At 42.1% G+C, this 23,978-nt stretch overlaps 1 protein-coding gene across 12 annotated transcripts in view; it reads right to left on the bottom strand.

Annotated features, from left to right (window-relative positions):
- DOCK9 (dedicator of cytokinesis 9) overlaps positions 1–23,978 on the bottom strand; it is a 286,418-nt gene that overhangs the window by 42,406 nt on the left and 220,034 nt on the right. For all 12 annotated transcript variants that reach the window (XM_079779188.1, XM_079779189.1, XM_079779191.1 and 9 more), the window contains exons 28-37: positions 20,399–20,545; positions 20,095–20,178; positions 19,347–19,458; positions 15,650–15,828; positions 15,312–15,425; positions 13,231–13,351; positions 8,775–8,908; positions 6,633–6,747; positions 2,945–3,011; positions 1,526–1,573 (exon numbers count right to left, since the gene is read on the bottom strand). In XM_079779188.1, the coding sequence (XP_079635314.1) occupies positions 1,526–1,573; positions 2,945–3,011; positions 6,633–6,747; positions 8,775–8,908; positions 13,231–13,351; positions 15,312–15,425; positions 15,650–15,828; positions 19,347–19,458; positions 20,095–20,178; positions 20,399–20,545 (1,121 nt within the window). The remainder of the gene's footprint in view (positions 1–1,525; positions 1,574–2,944; positions 3,012–6,632; positions 6,748–8,774; positions 8,909–13,230; positions 13,352–15,311; positions 15,426–15,649; positions 15,829–19,346; positions 19,459–20,094; positions 20,179–20,398; positions 20,546–23,978) is intronic.

The following is a 23,978-nucleotide window of genomic DNA, read 5'->3' as shown; positions in this document are numbered from 1 at the left end:
TTTCACAAAACCCAATTTTAAAATGTTTTGTTGGGGCAGAAAAATGTCAGCTTCCCACATTCGCCATGTTCAGCTCTGAGGCATTTTATTCTATTTGGCACATTTTCCTAACGCCATCTTGTGACGTAGGTGACAGTTAGTGCAGGTAGGGTGGGAAGCTGGCCTGGTTCAGTGCCTTTTTGTTACAAAGCACTGCCCATCTCCACGGGACAAAGTCAAAGGGGACACACTGTACATGGATACCTTGTGTATACTTGCATTTGGTACTCAAAATCTCAAATGTAAAAATTACTGTTGTGATAAAAATAAAATAATTAAGATTAGAGAACTTCAAGTGACAACCTATTTCTATTAAAAATAGAAAATATTAATAGGAGGAAAGCATAAAATATTCTCTCTAAATTTGGTCTTTTTAAAAGAAAACATATACTTTTACTTAACATAAAATGTAATTCTGAAAATTTCTCAAATATCCCAAGAGAAGAACAATATTAACATAAAGAAGCAAAATTTTCACTCAGACAGAAAACATATTAAAAATCTCTTTCCTATTTCATTGCTATAAAACAAAATTATAGGTAAGAGAAAAAAAAATCTCAATTACAACTACATTTTAAAGATTTTCTTAAAACAAATGTTTACTGATAATTAAACTTTTAAAAACAATAGCATTAGAAAAAATATGATATTTAGACCAGGACCCCATATATACATTATCACAGAACACACAGCATGGAATAAAACACAGACACACTGAATGGCTACAGTGCAGGGGTAAGAACTTGGTAACAACAAGATATGTTCCGGGGAAATACTCCAAAGAAGGAGCTGCCGGGGAACCCATCAGCAATGAGTTTCTAGCTCTCCTCAAACTCAAAGCAGAACCAAGAGTTTGTTGTGGGACAGGGCAGTGTGGGTTTATGATACTCCACAAAGGGTCTGGTTGGGTAAAAACAAAGGCACGGGTAGCTTACTTAGTAGAAAAGAAAAGGCTCAATTTTAGAGTTTTTGTGCAAGTCCAAACACATTTGAGATGGACCGAAAACATTCTCTCATTAAGGAAAAAGGAATGTGGTTAGATGAGAAATTAGTATCTTTGTAGTTGGAAGACGGAATGCTTAAAAAAATTAAAAAAAAAAGACCTTTGAAAGTCAAACAGGGAAAGAGAAATAATTGGGGAAGGAGAAAAGAGCCAGAAGACACGTCAAGAGGAAGTGGGAGAGGAGGAAAAGAAGACAGAAGGAACAGGACATGAGGGAGAATTTGGAAGCAAGGCAAGAAGTGTAGCAACAGGCCACAAAGGAGGATCTTTCCAAGAGACATGCATGAGAAAAACGAAACAGAAGGACTGTAGGCGAAAGACGCAAACAGATTTGATGGTAGCAATCCAAAAACCTGCCAACTGTCTTCATGGCTGTTTATGAGAATCCCAACTGCCAATCACCACAGATGACAATGCCCACACATTCAGATCCAAGTCATACAGAAAAGGACATAATACTTGAAGCTGAAACCCCCACAGTACCTGGCTATATACCGCTTCCCCATGTACTGGAACTGGTGCAAGCAGACTCTGCAGACAGGATGAAAGATGATCAGGGAAACATGAAGATAAAATCATTTTCAATGCATTGTTTAAGCCCAGCAACAATAACACGTTCAATAAATTCTTACTAGCCCCTGACTTCAGGTTGTCAGAAATTCTCTGGGAGGCCCCTCTAAACCAAGATAAAACTTCTAACCTGCAAAGGAGGCCCCATATTAAGCTGCTGCCAGAGTTGTGGTGGGCGGTGAAAGCCACACAGAAGAAAGGCCTAGGACCCATAGGATTGTCATCCACTCAGGGTTCAGATGTTGACCCCAGGCAGTGTGCCTTAGAAAACACCATGGAAACTGTATGCCCTACTGCACTGCTCTGAGTGGCTTATCCGTCCTCATTCAAATCTAGGTAAGGAGCTCTCTCTTTTGGCTTAAGTAAATAGACTGGCCCCTTACAGACATCGTTTCCTGTTTTATTTTAATATACCCATAATATTGATTTTTAAAAAAGCATATATTTAATAAGAGGCTGTTAAAATAATGTCCAGTAAGTTCTTCTGATGCTGAATTTCGTCTCACCAAGTGACTACTCCCACCTTTAATCATCAGAGAGAACAGTCATGAGACTATGAACCAAACGCACAAAGCTCAGAGCACCATAGGGTTCCAACTGAGTTTGTGCAAATTCATTTGGCAGCGAATCAGGACCCCACGAACAGACATAAAACTACTTATAGTTACGATTTACCCAATGATTGTGAATAATGAGAGTACTGCAGAAATAATTTTTTACTGCAGAAACAGTAATGTGTTTGACTGTGGGGTGTTGCCTGAGACCCTGCTGAGGTCTTATGGAGTTTACTCTATATGCAAATTTTTCAAAAATCCAAAAAAATTCTGAATTTGGAAAATCATCTGGCCCCAGCAGTTTTGGATAATGGATTGTGGATTCGTGTAATGATCTTAAAGAAAATCAGAAACTTAAACTAAAGAGAAAAAATGAGATAACGTATGTAATATGTAAGATTTTACTTATCATACATTTAAAAATTATAGCAATTCTTCTATTTCAGTTTCTGCATCTATTTGAGATAAGTTAGACTCAACTTAATGCAGCACCCACCCAACTCAGCTAATACATTTTCTATTATTTTATTAAAATGGCTTATACCTAAGAGTACTAGTAGTTAACTCTTATAACAACCGCATATCTAATAATTTAAGGTTGGTCATTGACCACTGAGTCATAAGCTACTGAGAACAGGTGCTGGGATCAGGTCCAGAGAAATAGCTTAAGATTATGGATGTGAATATCTGCATTCCTGGTTCAACTACACAGTATTTTTCACACCTCTTCACTGGCCAGGAAAAATCAAGAGGCAATTAACAAAACAAAACTACTCACTCAGATATTGTAAAAAAGTCCATAAGTTCAGATGTTGAAGCCTTGTTCCAATACGTAAACAAAGCATCTAGAAAGTAAACATTTATCGGGTCAGAATCATGATGTGCATTCTGTACATTATGAGATGGGACGAGATCTCAGAGTGTAGGCCTCCAAACCCAGCCCCCTTTTACAGCTAATCAGAGGACGAACCACAGTGACCAATCTACACTGGATAACACATACAACGGGCTTATTCAATCTAAAGAAGCTACGTTTGAACCTTGAAGTTTAATTTCTTCATACATCATCTAGTACTATCCTATATAATAAAAGGCTAATATGCTAAGTGTCTGGTCGTCTGGTTGGCCGTTCAACCAATCAAAGCGTAATATGCTAATGATACACTAAGGCTGCTCAATCGTTTGCTGTGATGTGCACTGACCACCAGGGGGCAGACAGTCAACTGGTCGACCAGTGGCTATGATGTGCCACCAGGGGGCAGATGCTCCGACCAGTAGGTTAGCTTGCTGCTGGGGTCCAGGCGATTGGGACTGAGCGAGCTGGGCAGGACACACCCTGGAGCCCTCCTGTGGTCTTTCCCCAGCTGGCCAACCTCCTGCGTCCCTCCCTGGCCCTGATGGTGCACTGGTGGGGTCCCTCGGCCTGGCCTGCACCCTCTCACAATCCGGGACCCCTCGGGGGATGTCAGAGAGCCGGTTCCATCCAACAGCGGAACGACAGGTTGCTGTGATGTGCACTGACCACCAGGGGCCAGACGCTCAATGCAGGAGCTGCCCCTGGTGGTCAGTGCGCTCCCACATGAGGAGCGCTGCTCAGCCAGAAGCTGGGCTCAGGGCAGCAAGCGCAGCGGTGGTAGCCTTTCAGTCAGACATCCCCTGAGGGCTCCCGGACTGGGAGAGGGCACAGGCCCAGCTGAGGGAGCCCCCCGCCCCCGCCCCAGTGCACGAATTTTGTGCATCGGCCCTCCACACACACACACAAATGGAAGCCTGCATACTACACTACACTCACTGTTTTGTCCTTTGAGTTTTAATTCAACAATATGGCCTAGATCTATCTCAGTGTTTTTCAAACTGCATAATATTCCACTATTATTGATTTAGCCAGTCTCTTACTGATAGAGACGACTTACTTGTTTCCCCCTTAATCTTATGCTATTATGAATTGTGCTTCAACAAACATCCTTTTACATGGGTCTTTGCACACCTGTCCAACTACGTCTACAGGGCAAATTCTTAGATGTGAAATAGCAGTGTCAAATGGTATGTGCATTTACAACTTTCACAGATACTGCCAAATAGCCCTCCAAACAAGCAGTGCCTGCTTCCCCACACAATGTTACACTGTACTCTTGATAAAGAACCCACACTTACTCTTCATCGAGACGACAAGGCATATTGTAATTAAGGCAAATTCTACAAATTTATTTACAGGAAGTATGTTCTGTGTATGACCCTTAACCATTGAGCACACTGCACAGACTGTTATCATTTGATAGTTAAATATTTTTACATTCTTATAGTATTTTACACTGAGGTTGAGAAACAGGTGAAGAGATTTCTCGCTGAGACATTGATTTGGGGGCCTGAGGTTGAGTGAGAAGGTGGCTGTAGAGATGCTGATGGCTCATGAAGATGCATGGCCTTGGACTGTTCCTCTACAATGTCAGGAACGGTGACATATGGGGAAGCCAGGAGATATAGATTGAGAATCTGTTATGTGGGGGCACTGTGCTAGGTGGTCTCATGATGTCATATACAGTATGCCATCAAATTCTGAGCACAATCAGAGGCAGAGAGTTCCAATTTACAGAGAGGCTAATGAAGGCTCAGGGAAGTTAAGTCATTCTCCAAATTAGTACACCTGATTTTAAAAGCCGGATTTGGCCTATTGGGCCAGTAACAAGGGTGGGTCAGGGAGCTTCCATTTTTCAGGGGTTTTGAGTCTAGATTCCAGAGGGACAGACTCTGGTTACTTGAACCTGGTCATCCTGGTGTTGAACCCAGGGGGCCAACTGAATGCTGGTGGGCCTCTCTAGGTCAACTTGCAGACATGTGTGGCCAGCCAGTGGCAGGCTACTGGCTGAGAAGAGGGCAAAGAGCAAGCCAACCTCCATGAAGAAGGGAGGAGGCACAAGAAGGCACAGAGAGTGAGGGCCCAGCATGTGGAAGGTACTCGTTAAGTGTGGAATAAAGGAAAGAATAGACACAGAGTTATACAACTGATTCTGGTTGTCTGTCTGGTAAACCATGCTGAAGACTATCTCTCCCCTACCCCACTCCATACACAAAAATCCATTCTTGGTAGCTAAGATTTGAATGTGAAAATTTAAATAATAGAGATTTTAAAGAAAATCTAGGAGAATATCTTCATGATCCTAGAGATAGGTGAAGATTTCTGAAACATGACAAACAAAAAACTCTAATTATAAAGGAAAGGAATGAATAACTTCAGGTAATTTAAAAAATATTATAAAACTCTTTTGAAGAGGTTGTTGTATCTTAAAATCTGTGCATGGCCTTCCAAAAGGCCAACTTTAAAGGATAACTTTCACTTGGATACAAAATTTCTGGTATTTGTCTTTAAAAAGCAGTTATGTTATAAATCATACTTATTATTTGAAACTTAAAATATTAAAAAAAAATCTTTCAACAAAGGAAAAATAGGATCATAGCTGGCTAAAAGTCACCACCATAATAGAAAGTTTAGAACTTTTGACTTAATGAAAAAATTTCAACTTTATAACCCAAATATCAGAATAAGTGTCCAGTGCTTTTGCATTTATTTGGTCATCAAAGAAAATCTTGTTTGTTTTTTTTTAACTAGTTATTTAAAGGTAACAAACTGACAGAAGAATAAAATAACCCAGTCCTGAAGCACCTGAAGGACAGGTTTGCTATTCCTAACGTCTGAGTTGTAAGCTGTATTGCTGCTATAATGGAAGCCTGATATAAAAGAAACACCCTGGCTGTTGTGGCTCAGTGGTTAGAGCATCAGCCCACAGACCTACAAGTCTTGGGCTTGATTCCCGGTCAAGGGCACGTGCCTGGATTTTGGGTTCGCTCCCTGCCCCTGGAGGGGCATGTGCGGGAGGCAACCAATCGATGTGTCTCTCTCACATCAGTGTTCCTCTCTCTCTCTCTCTCCCCTCCTCCCTTCCTCCTCTCCTCTCTCTCTGGAGAGCAATGGAAACACTATCCTCAGGAGAGGGTATTTTAATAACACGATTTGCTTCCGGTAAAGCCAGCAATGTCACACACTCTAATTGGAAGAGATGCTGAGGTTCCCCAACACCGTATTCTCTCATTCAGGAGACAGACTAACAAAGTTGTGCCAGTGCCAGTACGTTTGTTGAGACAATGACATTTAAAACAAAATTAAAAAGCTGCTTTGCTTTTCTGCGGCTGCCTCCTTTAGTTAATAAGATGGTCGGTCTGAGTTCAGTATAAATGTATAAAATAGTCCCATTCACATTTTAGAACTCATTTTCTGGAATAAACTAATAAAAATACTTTTCCAAATTAAGATTTTTATTTCTACTCCATTTAGAAAATCAACATGTGTTTCAAACAAGGAAGAAAATAGTTTTAAATCCTTATATCCTTTCAACCAATTACAATCTTTAAAAAAATAACCCAGACACCGAAACAAGAAAAATAAAGCAGACATCTCCATCTTTACCTACCATCAGACATGCTTTTCAAGATGTAGAGGAAACACATCAGCAGGCTCTTAATCTCGGACTGGTCCAGTTTGTCACAGCGAACCACGGCATTTCCCAAAGTGCCACTTTGTTGGTGCTAAAGAAAGGAAATACAGGTGGGTTTTTCTCCTTCAACAGCAGGTACAACAAAACCAGCTTCACTTTTCTGCCTTGGAAGAGAAAGGTTCTTAGAGTTGAGCCCAATCATTCCAGTCGGAAGGTATCGATAATTTGTTGACAAACAACAGGCGCCTTCCCCGAATCCACACAAGTGCTGCTCCACACAAGCTCTGGCTTGTCTCCTGCACACACTCTCCTCAGGGACAAGCCAGAGGCACCAGCCTTTCCAACTGGATGACCATCGTGGAGTTACCAGCTTAGTTCTGAAATGCCAAGTAAAACCTCATGCAGAAAAGCAGGAATGATGATTCAGAAGACACTGCAAAACCAACCACATCCTCAGGAAAATGCCAGTGGCTGAGACAGCAAATGTCTGTGGTGCTGCTGAGGACCAGCCCCAAAAGCCTGGGGCTGAGTTGCTGCCATTCAGTTACATCACGGGGCTCCCTTGGGGAAAACCACAGGCAGGCGCCCCACAGGGAAAACGGGGGTCACCTCAGCACACACTGCCAAAGACCCTAAACTGGTGAGGTCATTCCATCATCAGCTTAGCTCAACACTGCAAACGCCAGAAAGCTCAGGATGCAGGGCGAGGGCAGTTTTGCCACTAGACAGCAGGTTCCCAAGTTCAAAGGGTTCACATAAAAAATAAATTAAAAAAAAGAACAAGAATTGCATCTCATGATAAAAACACAGAAGATTTAAAAATCCCCAAAGTTATATTTCCAATTGAAGTCAGGGAAATTTTTTTGTCAAATACCAAAGCAGAAAGATCAGTGAAAAACTCTCTTTCATTCTAGGTACTGGTAGGCAATTGAAAAAAAAAAAAAAAAGATAAACAGGCCTAATGCATAACATCCATGAGTATTTGTAGTCAATGAAGAAATCTGGGAGCAGTTAGTGGCAAAACCGGGTGCAGATGCATCACCTGGCCCACCCACTTCCTCAGAGCCTCGGGGAGGGCTCGGCGCTTCCTGCAGCGGGAGGAAAGGTGCCGCAGGCAAGGTTTCCTCGGGCAGAGGCGGGATGGTGAGAAGGGAGAAATCCACAGTGACCCGGTGTTTCCTGGCTGGCGGGCAGCTCTTCTCCTCCTCCTCCTCCTCCTCCTCCTCCTCCTCGCCAGGGCTGCGTATGATGCAGGCAGAGTGCCTCCTGAGCAGCTTCTCCCTCTACACGCGAAGGCATGTCAGGGTCAAGGGAAACGTTCGACAGGTCATGACACACCCCACACTGCGAGGCGCACACCTCTACCCACTGCAGTTACGGACCGTCACGTCAATGCCAGCCACGGAAACGCGCGATGAGATGACGAACCTGGTGCCGGGGAAGGATGTGTCCCATGTGTCTGAGAGCTAGGAATACACCCCTAAGTGGTTCACCTGTTTATTCAACGTACACGCGCTTGCCTATACCTTGAAATAAGTGAGGACAGGGGTGGCCACGTGAGACCAACCTGTCACGGTTCCAGGTTTACATCCAAGCTTTATCCATTCCCACAAAGTTCCAAATAGCCGGAGCCTTAGTCATTTCAAGTCAGAAGGTTTAATATGAGGAAGATCTGTTGGGCTGGAGTTGGGCAGTGTGAAAAGAGGGATTTGAAATATAAAGCCTTACCCCGGAATCACCTGTAGGACCGATTAATCTTTCCTGTTGGAACCGATGCCCGTGTGTATGGACAGCTGTGTTATAAATGGTGTTCTCCGGCATACAGACCACAGGGATTCTAAATGAGTGGTATTTTGATTTCTCTAGTTGTCCCACTTGCCAAACTGTAAACACTGCCCTAATCTGGCATTCTGGACACAGGAAGCAAGGGGTTCCAGGGAATGCGCCCCATTCTTAGTTAGTATTCTGACGATCTACTCCAGATTAACTGAGGTTTTTGTGGGGTTTTTTTGTTTGTTTTGTTTTAAAGGTCACACAATGAACACTAGAACATGAAGTAGGTTTACTCTGGGCTAAATCTATTTGTAATAAGAAACACATTATCTGAAAAGAAATTACCTTATCCAGGGAATTGCTTTTCTCAGTATTCCTTTCAGGAAAGCTGTTCCCTGAATCAGTGCTTATGAGGGATCCTCTCGAATCAGCATTTCTCACACTGTTGATGTTTGGAGTTGAAGTCGTATACGGAGAAGCTAAATGAGAATTAAGCCAAGAACAAAGTTTAGGTGAGACAGAACAAAGGACAGATAAGCACTAAACAAAGAAAAATTACTTTTACGGCACTTATTTTTTCTTCTGTTAGGAATTTGGCTCAAGAGTTGCATTCAATCACCTATCAAGTAGATAAAAACTAACTTTAATCAGAAACATTCAGACGTAGCTATTAATTCACTTATGAGAAACCATCTTTGATGGCGGAGATTAAAGGAGCACATACTGTTTCAGAATGGGGACAGAATGAAGACTTTAAAAAATATTTAAAAGATAAAACCACCTACAACTATTAAATAAAAAAAAAATTTAAATCATGCAGCACACCCACAGTATTCAAACTGTGTGCTGAGGTGCCCTAGAAAACTTAGAGGGGTGTCCTGGGATAGTTTACATTTTCAAGGAAAACACAATGATACTTGACATCTGTCGGAAACTGTAGTTTCAACATTAGATCATGCTACATTCCTTTCGATGATGTCATATATTTGTGAAGCAGGGTATTTTTGGCGGTTGCTATGATAAAAAGCAAGTACTGGGCAAAAATCAATGTGGAACAAAATGAGGAGGACTATGAGCAACCTGATTCAAAACTGGAGAAGCTGGGTAGTGCCCAATAGACACACACATCCCATTAGTAAGAGTTGTGGTTATTAAAAATAATACAAATGGTTTTCTTTAAATTTATGTATTTTTTTCAAAAGCCTACTAAGCTGTTAGCATATAAGTACTTAGGTTACTTGGGCCTAAGTACTTAATAAACAGAACTATTAGGTGTTTCTTTTGGCCTGAGGACCCCATGAAAAAATTACTGTGACAATGTGAGTGATGTGAACTGAGGATTTTTGGGAAGCTCTGCAATAAACAGTGACAAGCAGACAGGAAATCTAACTGGGACATAAAATTCGTGACATCCGGCAGTGACTGGTTTGGCTCAGTGGATAGAGCGTTGGCCTGCGGACTGAAGGGTCCCGGGTTCGATTCCAGTCAAGGACATGTACCTTGGTAGCGGGCACATCCCCAGTAGGGGGTGTGCAGGAGGCAGCTGATCGATGTTTTTCTCTCATCGATGTTTCTAACTCTCTATCCCTCTCCCTTCCTCTCTGTAAAAAATCAATAAAATATATTAAAAAAAAAAATTCGTGACATCCGTGAAAAAACAGCATTTGAAGGCAGAAATCAGCACCCACCAGGGTGCTGTGCAATTTTTCAATGTGACTGATTGACTTCCTGCTTAGATAAGATGTACGTAAATCACATAATTAAAAATGACTCTCAGACTTGTACATTCTGTGCTGAACCAAAATGCACGCCTCCAAAGGAAAGGCCTGGCTGGTTGTGCAGTGAGTGGCACGAGGAGACTTTTGGCACCACTCTAGCAAGCTGTAAGCACGGTCTCCCATATCCAAGCTGAGGATGCCTCTACCTGGCACCTCACAACGGGCTGGCCATTTCAGGTTTCAGCATGCAAATTAGCTGCCATGGACTAAGACACTTCTAAATTAATCCCTCCCCCGACCTAACACTCGGGTTTATCCACCACCATCCCTGAAACAGATTCAGTGTATTAAAACCAAGAAAAGAAGAGCCAGAGGAATTAAAAAATGTAAGTGAAGGATGGAACATGTGAACCCCTGGCCACAGGCGGCTCCCCAGAATAGAAACCATGTGACTGATTGTCACAAGGAACAGGTGGAAACCCTATGAAAAAGCCATGAGCCTTTTTCTATAGTGAGAGAGAAAAGAAACACACATTATGACCAAATTATAATTATAGTCCTCCTGATATACTTAGGCTTCATATATAATGTAGAACACAGAACTCGGGAGAAAGAGGTCCTTAGTAAAATTAGGTCCTAAATTCTCAGAGTTTTAGGCTCAATTCCAGAACTCCCGTCCTAATCTAAGGAAAACAGATGGAAATGCAATAAATCAAAATCAACATGCTTAGTAGAATTATGTTTCTCTATGTTATGTGTGTGTGTTTACACTTTCTATCCTGGCCCAGTGCATAACTTTTAAAAATCTTAAACAACATGTAAGTAAAACAAAAGAGGTGTAGTCCACCTCTCTCCCCTCTATACAGACATCCCAGTGTAATATACTGAGTAGGTGCCAAAAGGAACCCTGAGCCCAAGAAGGTGTGCCTTTTAAAATCTCAGAGTGTCTGTATCCAGCAATAAATCAGTTTTAGAATTTTCATGTAGCATGTTTCAAAGACATCAACAAACACTGCTGAAGGAGCATTCTCAATATTCATGGAAACAGGATTTCTTCTAAATGGAAAAGTAAGAAGAAAGTCTGCTCTTAAAGGATAGGCACTAGATCTAAAGTTAACTGCAAACTCCTTGATGACTGAAAGAAGAGCTGCTAGAGCTATCAGAAAACAACTAGTAAAACCCAGTTCATAGGTGGGACCTCCCCAAAAGGCATTCCTTGGGAACAAGAATTTAAATCTTTAAAGATGTGGGGTGGGGGATAGATAAAGCCTGGGTTTAAATAAGTCTGTTGTGGTGAATTCCTATGAAAAGTGGATTCAGGTCTTGAAATGCAAGAAAAAGTGGAAAGACACTAAATCACTAACTTCGCCATGAACACAGAGTACTGAAGGCCATTTATGCCATCTGAGTCATGCTGAAGACACCCAATGGTTCATCTTTACATTCTCAGTGCATCCCAAACCTAACAAGGTGCATGGGGAACTGGAGAATAAAGTCAGAGTCAAAACAACGCCTCATTCTAAACTGATCATTCCCACAGTTCCATGTAAGTGAAAGATGGAACATAAATCCTACAGAGTACTGGCCAGGGAATTAAAATTTCAACACATTCCTAAGCCCTAGGAAACTGAGAGTATACCACAAAGCATTAACAATGCTAAAGAACTGTGTATATGGTAATAGTCCAATGTTACCACTATGTCTACCACGCTAAGCACTGCACACATCGTATCAGCTCTTTATCCTTCGCCGTGACTGTTTTGGAGATGTGGACACTGGGTAAAGAGACGAGAAATGCTGCTTGTGATAATTAATAAATGGTGGAGTCTGGACCCAACACCATGTCTGTCTGACTTAAAGCCCCTTCTGTGAGCCACTACAGATAAGACCCGCTGAAGAGAGCCCCTTCTCCAGCCTGGAGCAGCGGCCGATGTGTGCACAGAGCAAGGCAAAGACAGAGCAGAGGTCCCAGGAGAATGGCTGACGGAAACACTGTGTGCCAGGCTCTGCTCTGAGCACTGTGCACGAAGTAACTCATTTACTCTCTAACGCCAAATGAGGTAAGGATACTAGTAACTATGAAAAACATACATGAACATAAGTAAGAATAAGGATTGGTATTGGTATTGGAGGACAAATTCCAGCACTAATATGAGGTTTCCAGTTCTATATTCTGCCCAGTTTCATCACCTACATGAAATAGCATGTTAACAAGAACAACACAAAATGAAAGGACATAAACTCAGAATGACCAACCGTCCTGCAAATTACTCAGCTAAAAGGACTTGCCCTTTATCCTGCCCTGAGAGTCAGTCCCATTACTGGGTGGTCTAAGCACTCGCCATGGCAAGACGTTCCATTTAGTCCAAGTGTGGTATAAGAGAAAGGGATACAGACAGGCTAGGAATGTGTCTGTGACAATTCTGTGAAGACCTATATTTTTTGTATCATTTTCTTTGTGAAGGAGCTGGCACAGGGGCTCAATTGTTCAGAATATTAACAAGTACATTTCTCGGGCATTTTCTTTTGGAGAAACTACTCCATTTGGATCTTGATTTATGCCATCTGTTTTCCTCCTCATGGGGGCTGCTCTTACATTATTTCAGATAGAAATATATTCCAGGAAAGAAGATTTAGAAAACCACTTTCAGGATCGTTCTCTAGCCATAAACCACTCGCCCCTGCAGCAATTATTCTGTCACATTTCATCTAAATTGCTAACACTACAAATAAATCCTACCACTCCTCTCACACGCACCTGCAAAGATTTTCCTTTTCTAAAAGCATAAACACTCCAATTTACAGATTTAAAATGATAAATTAACTTAGGCATTAACAAAAAGCCAACAGTACAAATATGTGATCAAGTGCAACAGATTCAGAATTCATGAGACGCTGGGATGTCTTTCAGTGCAGAGTTGAGGGGGTTCAGTCATTAACTATCAAAACCAGGAAAACAATATTCAAAGCAGAAATGCAGACTTCAGAGTCCTAATCTGAAAGCTCACTAACGACTGGATTACCAGGTAAAGACACCTTCGGAATTAAACCAGAGTGAAGCCCAGGAGAGAGCCGGGCATTACCGATGCCAGAGATGGCGCCAAAGAGATCTTTGTGCAGGTTGTTGTCCAAGGTGTTTCCAGACTTCTGTGGTGTCACCAACGGGTTCCCAGCGGGCAAAGTGAGGGACTCCTCTTTCACAGTCTGCCAAAGGGGAGAAAGAGAAGAAATAATCAAAGACGATTTAAAAAGAGTCTCCAGCTGATCTTGAAAGTGTGAGGGCAGGTGTTAGAACAAGACAGCACAGCCTGACAAGTGACATGTGCCCGAGAGGGAGGAGCACCACACGGGACCGAGAGGGAGGGAGGTGGCGGGTGGACCAGAGAAAGAGCAGGGAGAAGAGAGCACAGACTATTTAATGGGGGGTTTAGGGGGGGGGCAGAGAAGTCTTGGCCCATAGAGTCATTTCTCTCCCCAGAAGGTCTGGCACCTTCCCCGTGTTCCAGAGCTCTGATGTCCAACAGTTCTTTACATTATTTGGTATGTTCTTTCCTTCAGAAAAAGCCTCACGTGCTCTTTCCAAAGGGAACACCAGTTTTTCTCTCATGTTGGAAACCCTCCCACACGAGCAACAGGGACTCACAGGAGCACCAGCGAGACGCTTCTGCAAGCTCGCAGCTGCAGGTGCACCCTCAGGGGAGAAACGACGTTAACGATGAAGTGAGGTCACCCAGGGATTTTACTTGCTGCATGCCACGGAGAAACCTGTGTTCCTTTTTCTCAGGACTGAAGCATTACAGAAAGGGTAGCATTATACCCCGAATTACTTATTCGGATTAGCAACGGTTTAGAGAATACACCTGTGAAATACAGTTTGTGTAGATAGGGTGATAGCGTGGTGCAGTTTAGGTAAGGACAGTGAAAGTTGAAGCCCTTCAGAACTACAAAAAACATTCTATAAGTATGGCTCTTCTCAGGGCATCATTATTTAGCTGTATTCGGAGGTGAAGTGTAAAAAAACGCAACAATGTATTTGGGGAACTATTTGGGGAAAAGGGACAGAAAGAGCAAAAGAAACTCCCCAAGTGTATGCTAGATGACAAAGTGGCAAGATTAACATCTGAGCCGATTCACGGGTCCAGAATGAAGAGGAAAAGGAAATTGCTGAACTCTGTCCAAATGAATGGCAGGTGGTTTCCAATGAAAAAGTTTTGAGATAATTTCTGGGATCACCCTTCAGTCAACTTAATCTCCAATCTACAGATTTAAAATGATAAATTACCTTAAGCATTTTTAAATGAATGGACGAAGATAATGTAAGTTAAGGTGGTCAGTTCTGGGCAGTGGGGCCTGGCCTCTCTGACATCCGGCTTGACTTTCTAATTTTACGGACAGAGACTTTAGCCTAAAGAGGTGGCTTTTCAAAGACGGCCTTGTAAGTTACAGTCAGAACTGGGCTAGCCCTGCGCTTTCATACCGCACAGGTTAGAACTATGCCTTTTCTTTTTTTAACCTCCCTCCTCTATAAAGATTTGTTGACAACACAAAGAAGATCCTGATGTTTTTACAAGATATCAGGGCATTAAGAAAGCAAGATTTTTATAATGATTTTTAACAAGAACAACAGGGTCACTGACCCCCATCTTAGCCAGAAATACAATTTACTAAGTACTGTGCATTATTATTGTTTTATGGGCAAAAAGAGAGAACAGGTATCTACTGGGTTGAATTGGGTCACTCCCAAGTTCCTATCTATCAGGAACCTCGGAATGTGATCTTATTTGGAAATGTAATTACGATTTAAGGTGAAATGAGGTCCCTAAATACTGTCCTTATAAGAAAAGGAGAGGACACCCGGCACGAGAGACACAGACACACCAGGGAGAAGGCAAAGATGGAGGCTAAGACCAGAACGATGAGGCCACAAGCAAAAGGCCACGTGGGATTTCAGGAACCAGCAGACGCTAGGAGAGAGGCAGGGCACAGACTCCACCCGGAGCCTCCAGAGGAACCAAGCCTGCTGACACAGTGGTTTTGGACGTATGGCCTCCTGACCGTGAGAGAGTAAATTTCTGTTGTTTGGGGCCACCCAGTCGGTGGCACTTTGTCAGGGCAGCCACAGGACACGGATGCGGGCTGTGCACCTGTGACTATGCTTACGTACACTGCCGGGGTTCACGGGGAACGGGGACACTTCTCTCACGTTGATTCGCTGGACATTTTCAATCAGCAGACCGAACAGAGGCAGGTAGAGAGTGGCTATCCGTGCTTGATGGCTCTGAAACAAAGACACACAGCCCACGTTTAACACCCCAAGGTCTGAGCCGGCACTGGCCGCCTCCAGTCTTTACTTCCTGTAAAGACCGCCAGGAGATTTTATTGCACAAACAGGGAGAAGTCTTAATGCTGTTGCACTAATTTTATAATTGGTTACTTTCTTTATAGTACGTAACATAAAGGACATTTATCAATTCATGTTTTCTTCCATCGGGAACCGCTCACCCTGGAAGCGTATCTGTCATCAAAGGAATGCTTTATCAGCAGGTTCTTGAGCACGCTGATGGCGATCAGCCGGACCTCCCGGAACTCCTGGAGGGCGGTCCCCACCTCCCTCAGTAACAGGCCCACCAAGAAGTGGTTTCTGCAGAACTCATCGGTTAGTGAGTAGTCGAGCTGGAGATCTGAAATGAGGACAGAAACTGCTTTAGTTAGCGAGAAAGTGCCGCTCTTTGAATAAAATAAAAATCAAACCCCACCCTCTACACTCAGCCCAGTCTGGGTGTGGCTTCCAATGGGAAAAGCTTGATTATCTAAATCACTGCTCTACTCCCGAACACCCAGGGCTCTTAAATTAAAACAAAATTTAAATACAGATAATTGCACTGGATTTTTATTTTCAAGCATATTACATCTATATAATTCAGTAAGTGAATAGTTTTAGTGCCAATTTTTATCATATAGAACAACATATATTAAGTTACAAATGTAATTTTGTTACTGACATGAAGTTAAAAAAGTTATCATGCTAATTGACAGTATTATACAAGAGTGGTCTATGGATAACAAACATGTAATTAAAGAAAGGATAAATATACATGATTTATTTAAATGTTCTTTACTAAATGACAAATGAGTTCATTTACCCATTTCCTAATCATTAATGCCTATATGCCCATTAAAATCCAATGTGTTTAAAATGAACAAGTTAGCATATAACCTATGTATTCTGCTATCACTAAATGAAGAATTTATTTAATGCAGAATTTAAAAAATATACTCTTAATACTTCTGCACCTTTAAAGGTGAATAAACTAAAACAAAAGGGACAAAACACCAACCCAGACTCATAAATCAGCAGCAGGCTAAATGACAACAACACTAAAGCTCGTCTGGAACAGATAGAAGCAAATGTGAAATCTCCTCAGAGAGGGCAAATAAAAGCAGCCAAGCATCACTCAGAAGCTGAAACACACCTTTTAGGTAAGCTGCAGCGGGACTTTAATTCTCATCCTTAATCCATTATTAGAGGAAAATCTATTGACCCCTCCCTTGACTTTAGTGTCATATAAGTTACTCCTAAACCTATCCAAAATACTAACCCAAACCCTATGAAACCCTTTAGCAGAAGCAAGAGAAAGATTATTTGTCTTTCCAGAATAATCATGTCCACTCTTTACATTAAGCCCCATATATCAAAATGACAGTTCACAGCTTAAATTCACATAAACCCCTTAGAAGAAACCTATGGGTTACGTGTATGTGTGTGCTTGCGCGCATGGGGGGGCAGTGAAAAGGGAGGAAGGGGAGAGATAAACAACACTCATTCCTGTCAATGTAAGGTAAACTACCTATAGGTGACCCACACCTATGTGCCTGGGCAGTCCCTCTTGTCACCAAATACCCAGCACTCCACTATGAGTTTATGCCAATCTGCTGGGCATTTGAAATGTTTCCACTTTGCTCAGTTCTGCAGGATAAGCAATTGGACCTGCTGGGCCAGAGTGGAAGGCAGGCATCAGCACATGGTCCCTGCCCAACCACTGGGTCTAAAGAGCTGCCCTCAGCACCATGACAGGGGAAAGGAAAAAACAGTCACGGTCCTCAAGTCCAGGGGGGCTGGCAACAGACTGTGAGGTGACGGAGGGTGTGACGAGGCTTGAAGTGCAGGATGGAGGGCAGTTAATTCCAGTTGGGGTGCTGGGAGAGGGTGAGGAGGGGACCTGGCAGGCACCATGTAGGTGGTGCTGAGTGACTGGCTGGGGAGGACGATGAGGACTCCCCCAGGGAGGTGGCTATTTGAGGTGGAGGGGTTGTCGGGGGTAGGCGTGTCACGGTTGAGGAGCTGGGAGTAGCAAGTATGTCTGAAATATGGGACTAGTGGGAAGTGAGACCAGACAGCTGGCAGGATGGGATCAGGGGATGCTGAGTAACTGGCTGCTACCTCGGCCCAGAATGTTTTCCCCAGGTGTATGCACGGCCCCCTCACTTTCATCAGATTACCAATTCCTGGTCACCCTATCTCAAATGTCACTCCATTTCACACCCCCTTTTCTTGTTTTGTTTTTCTCTCCTTAGCAATTATCACTCTCTAACATTCTATATATAAATCTCCCTTAGGTAAAACAGCCAGGGATTATCACCCTTGTGTGGATGAAAAAGGGGTTCTACGGAAAGTAACCTCACAGGGTGATCTGATCACAAATTCCCAACTGGGCAGGTCATGGTGGGTAGTGATGCCCCGGGCATATCACTATCTTAGTAAAAGGTTTATCTTTGTCCTAAGCAAGACCTATTGTTTTTGTGCAGCTAGATTACATTCCTTCAAAATAAGAGTAACTACCCTCAAAAAAGCACATATTCTTATTAACTATCCTATAATCTCACCCCCACCTTGCTTTCTCCCACCTTCATGGAATCTTCCTTAGGTTCCCTTCTTAATAATTCAAAATGCATAAGGAAGCTGCTGACTGCCATTTCAAGAAGTGTTTGCGGTCTTGATTCCTGGCAATTGTCATCAGTTTGGTTCAAATAAAATCTTACAAAAATTCTTCACAGGTTCAGACATTTTTACATGGACACTTGTCCACAACTGTATCCTGAGGCTAAACATAGTTGGTGCTGGATAAACATTTGGTGAACCCCTGAATGGCCAACTCTAGGGCCACAATCCCTCTTCTCATTCCTTCAAAATCAGTCTGAGTCTGTTTGGGGGGAAGATATTTATGTCTCTGAATGAATGCCTTTGTGTATTTCTCTCTGAATTTCAGAGTCAGTTGATTTAGGTGTTATTAATAGCTTGGTGGCATCCTTCTACTTTCTTCTTTCCTTTGGCATAAATAATCCTGAGCACATACAGGCACCGAACCCAGTAAAGATCACCTGACAGACCTGGCAGGCTTCATTGATTTACTCAGTGAAGATAAAGAAATCAATGTCAGCTGAACTGGAAGAGGATACAGGACAGTGAGTACAGACCCAACATGCAAACGTAAAAGCATGTGGAAGCCATGTGGCTTGTGACTTCAGCTACTGCCATCACTATGGACAAGGTCTGTGAAAATGATGGAATAATACACTTTTGGAGTGAGCAGGCTCTTTGTTTTACTTCTTAAAGAAACCCCCCAGAGGAACCAGGAACAAAAAGCAAGATGCCTCCCTGGGATGTTATAGCAATGTCTTAGCGACAGTGAGAAGACATTCACTGGTTTATCATGAGTTTAAGAACTGACCGAAGTATATGAGAAATGCCTGGATGAATAGCATGTGCAAGCATTTCAGCAATCACTTGCATTCTTTATCTATTAAAGGAGGAAAATGCAAGACAGCAAGCGTCACACCCCATACCTACCTACAGGAGTGTCATTTGACTCCACAGCTGGTGAAAGAAAAGCTAATTCATGAGGAAAAAGGAAAAGTGAAACAAATAAAAATAAACTATAGTAAGTAAAATGGATTTCTAGTGTTTAAGCAAAGGAATGTTTCAATGAAAAAGAGTTACACTAACATGGTCTGTAGTCTGGTAAGTTTGTGGAAAAGTAAGTTCCCATAGAAAATTTTATCAATATTTCAAAATGGGAATTTAACTAGAAAAAAAATTTTAAATTCTAATGTCATGTTGGATTCAATTCTCTCATCGTATTAAAAATAAATGACTCTCATAGTGAAAAAGCTAGGTAAATAAATATAAAGGTAAGATTACCTTGATATCTTTGAATCCTGCCTTTTCCAAAGGGCATTGGTAAATTCAATGGAATATAGTGTTCATGATTGCACACCACACGGAGAAATTCAAACTTGTATTCAAAGAGGGTCTGCAGGGAAAAAATATGTTTAGTCCTAAGTTAAATACCTCACTGGATACTTTATCCAGCATCCTAAAAAACCTGTAAGAAATAACAGACCCAGTCTTTAGCTTCTTGACCTTCTTGGAACAGCAAGCTCTGTGCTGTTTTAGATTTCAGAATGACTGCAGGGATTTGTTTGAAAATTGAGAACACATCTCATTAAATGATGTTCTCCACCGACTTTTAGGGCATTTATGATTTATGCTCCTCCTACTTCAATAAAGGATTTCAGGCAGCTTACAGTTATAGACACAGACTGAATACAATAAAAAAAAGCTGAGTGAGAGAAAGGCCGCGGTCACTTCTATTACCTTGCTAAATAAACTATCACTCCCAACACGCATACTTTCAGTTTTGCAGTTGAGAAGTCATTTCAGGTGTTTATGAGAAAATCAAATAGATATGTTTATTTCACACTTGGAGTTCCCGTGTCCCTAACATCTCACACATTAATGCAAATGAGTACTAGTTAGTATCTTCAAGAGGGGAGTGAGTCGTGCCTCTGGGACTGAAAGAAAATTCTGATGTAAACCAAGAGAAACAGGCGAGTTTCTGGAAGTGAGTCAGCGAGAAAAAAAGAACAGGCTGTAACACACACACTACCTTCGGGTCTCCAGGAGCAAAGCAGCTGGTGTAGTTGTTGATCTGCTTAAAGACGAAGCCCCGGTCCATGAAGGTGAAACATCTCTGTGGACAAAACAACCCATAATGTTAAGTATTTAGGCCCAAACTTTTTGGAAAGTTGGGTTCTAATCTGTCTTTACTGTTAATAAGTCTATCCTTCAGCATACAAACATGCCATCGACACTGACTGAGCAACTCTCTGTGAACTACTATATACTGGTTACTCCGCTAGGAAGGACATTTCAGTCACTTAGCAGACGCCCTCTCGCCTGGCGCTCCCCACCTTGATGAAGACAGCAAGGCTATGATTCGCATTCTTAGATGCTTCTGGGTTATCTCGAAATTTCTGAGTGATGTGTGGCATCAGCATATTCACAACTGTTTCCACTGCATGGTGATAGGACGCAGGAAATCTCTGGTTTCGCAATACCTGGAAAGAATTTAGAGCGAACATTTATTAGTTTTTAAGTTGCAACCCTTTGGGGGAAATATCTCGTCTGTGAGTCCATTTAAATAACACAGCATTCTAATCTTATTTATCTGAAATTAGATAAAATGAGTTATTCTTTCTTCTCTCAAGGCACTGTACAAGTATTCTAATCCTTCAAAGAATTTCTGTGGATTAGACCTGAGGTTTCAGACTGGGGCGTGATAAAGATCCACCTGGAGATGTTGACAGAAATGTGGAGATGTGCCTGCAGTCAGACGCTGATCAGGACCTGTGCTTTTACCCAGTACTTAGGGTGATTCTAGCCTGTACCTCTCAAGAGCCCTTCAGAAAACACCGCATTAGGTTTAAGCTTCAAGTATTCAAGCTGCAAAGACCAGTTGGAACTGCTTGGAAGCAGTCTTCTTCAAATTAATTTTAAATTCTAATTTTTCCCCACCAGGAATGCTTACCTAAGAAATTACACTCAGACCATTCAACAATTGAATACCACTTGCTGTAGATCTTTGACATGTCAGTAACTGCACTAGACATTTTTATGTACTTTTCATTGAATGATTATAAGATCCCTTATGAGTTTAAACCTCATTTCACCGATGGTCAGGTTAAGCAAATGTGTCCTCAGTCACACAACTATCACCTAACGAAGATTCAAATCCAGATCGACCATGACCAAACAGTCAGGTATTGCATGCTGAAAAGTCGCTGTGTTAGTCAATACTGGCCTAACTAAAAGTGGGACAACCAGATATTGCATGCCTCCTGGTGTGATGCAGTAGTGCACGAAGTATCCCTGGCAAAAAGCAAATCAAACCTGCATGGGGCTGAGGCTCTAGATATCACTACAAGTTCACAGGAAAGACAGGGGCACAGAACCATGTCACAGAAAACGGTGACATTACCGTCAGCCAAATCTAGAATGTGGGAAACTCTGATACACTTTGTGGAACAGAACCCCTATTCCTAGCTTGGACTTTGATGTGGAAGAAATAAACTTTTTTCTTAGGTTACTGTTATTTTAGATCGCTGTCACGTGGCTGAACCCACGGCCCTGAAGCTTAAGATATCCCAAGCATAACTCATCATGTCCTGTCTTTCCTGGTAAACCATTCCTAATTATCTCTCTCAAAAGTTCCATTCTTTTTAAAAAATATATATATATTTTATTGATTTTTTACAGAGAGGAAGGGAGAGGGATAGAGAGTCAGAAACATCGATGAGAGAGAAACATCGATCAGCTGCCTCCTGCACACCTCCTACCAGGGATGTTCCCGCAACCAAGGTACATGCCCTTGACCGGAATCGAACCCGGAACCCCTCAGTCCACAGGCTGACGTTCTATCCACTGAGCCAAACTGGTTAGGGCAAAAAAGTTCCATTCTTGTATGCTCTCAAACGTAACATCTAAGTGCCCGCCCCCCCCAAAAAAAAACAACACACAACACCCTGACTTTACTATGTTCTGTTTAATCATGCTTAGTAAGGTTTAATTTACATACTAGTATACTAAAATTCACCGTTTTAAGGTATACAGTTTGCTAAGTCTTGACCAGTGAATACAGTTGTGTAACCACCACCACAACCAAGAAATAGTCCATTTCTTTCCCCTTAAAAGTTCCCTCATGTCCCTCTGAATCCCTTCCCTCCACCTCATCCCCTGGAGACCACTGCTCTCTTTCCTGTCCCTGTAGTTTTTCTTTTCCTAGAATGTCATAGAATGGGCTCATTCATACTGCATGAAGTCTGCACGATCATCACAGTGACTTCCTGCACTTAACATAATGCTCTTGAGATTCATCCATGTTGTTGCAAGAATCAGTAGTTTGTTCTTTCTTATTACTAGGTAGTATGCCATTGTATGGAGTTACCGCTATTTGTTTATCCATTCACCAGTTAATGGGCATTTGGTTGTCTCCAGTTTTTGACTATTATGAGTATTAAGTTGCTATGAACATTAACATGCAGGTCTCTCTGTAAATATGTTTTTTAAATTTTATTTATTTATTTTTAGAGAGAGAATGGGGGGGGGGGGGGAGAGAAACATCCATTTGTTATTCCACATATTTATGCATTCATTGGTTGATTCTTGTGTGTGCCCTGACCAGAGATTGAACCTGCAACCTTGGCCTATGGGGACAATGCTCTAATCCACTGAGCTACCTAGCCAGAGCCTCTGTGAATGTTTTTATTTCTTTTCACTAAATACTTTTAAGTAGAATTGCTGGATCAAATAATTAGTTGATTTGATATTCTCTCTTATTTATTTATGCTTTCCATCCTTATCCTCAATCCCACCTCATTCCCTCCAATGCTGGATCTTCATCAGCATCACCCTAAAATGTCATTTCATATTATTGCAGTTAGAGAGCTAACATGACAGGTATGTTAATCGGTTCCACAGGCTAAACTCCAGGGGGACGATACACTCATTGATATAAAAGTTTCTAAGCCTCTCTGCTGACATTTATATGCTCTTTCATCTTATCATTTCTGCTCAAAAACCTACCCTACCTCTCTATGGTCTTTACCGAATCATCGGCTGCCTGGCCTCAAAGCCCCCCATAACCTCACTGTTGTTTTGAGTGGATCTTGTTTTTCACTCTTTCCCTCTACTCTCAGCCTGAGCTCCGCCACAGAGGCCTTTCCTGGGCACGAGCTCTTCCCTGTGCCTCTGCTCGTGCTCTTCTCTCTAAAGCTGGCCTTTCTAGGCCCAGGCCCAGGTAAGGTTCCCTCTCTATCTGCACATTAATCTCCTATCACTCTGGAGCTCACACATACACCTTCCTGCACTCTCCTCCGACTGTTCCAAGCTGAATGTCTTCATTCTCCAAGGCGATGTCAGCTTCAAGGCTGAGGATGTGTCCTCTACTCCATGTGCACTTCTGCTTAATGCTCTGCACAGAGCAAACTACTGTTCAAAGCACTTATTCATGGATGAAAGCACGGATATAAACATTCTGCTATCGCCTGGGTACAGGATTTACAAATATAGTTTAGGGGAAGTCCAAACAGTCCATTTAGAACACGAACCATACCATTCTCCTTCCACTTTTCAAATGAAAGCTCTTTCCTCGCTCAATTAAGCCTGAAAATGGTTGAAGGTTAAATAAGTAACACTTAAGGGCATATATTCATCCTATCCTATGCCATGTTTTCCAAGTACACCTGTGGAATGCTAGCAATTTGCTGGATTCATTGTGGGAGGAAAGGAAATGCAAAATGAGTCTGCTGAAATTATAGTTGCTAAATATAAATGATAGAAAATAAAACCTACCTAAAATATGTTGCCATTGAGGCACAGTGGGGCTGGGGGTTACAAACTTAGTAGGTCTCAGAGGTCTATTCAAAAACCACTTATGAAAATTCCAAGCACATGCCGCCTATGAAATCCTCGAGTCTAGCAAAGAAATTGCTT

The sequence above is a fragment of the Cnephaeus nilssonii genome (assembly GCF_951640355.1).
Source record: "Cnephaeus nilssonii genome assembly, chromosome: 8".
NCBI lineage: Eukaryota > Metazoa > Chordata > Mammalia > Chiroptera > Vespertilionidae > Cnephaeus > Cnephaeus nilssonii.
This window is presented reverse-complemented; position numbering and strand designations above follow the sequence as displayed.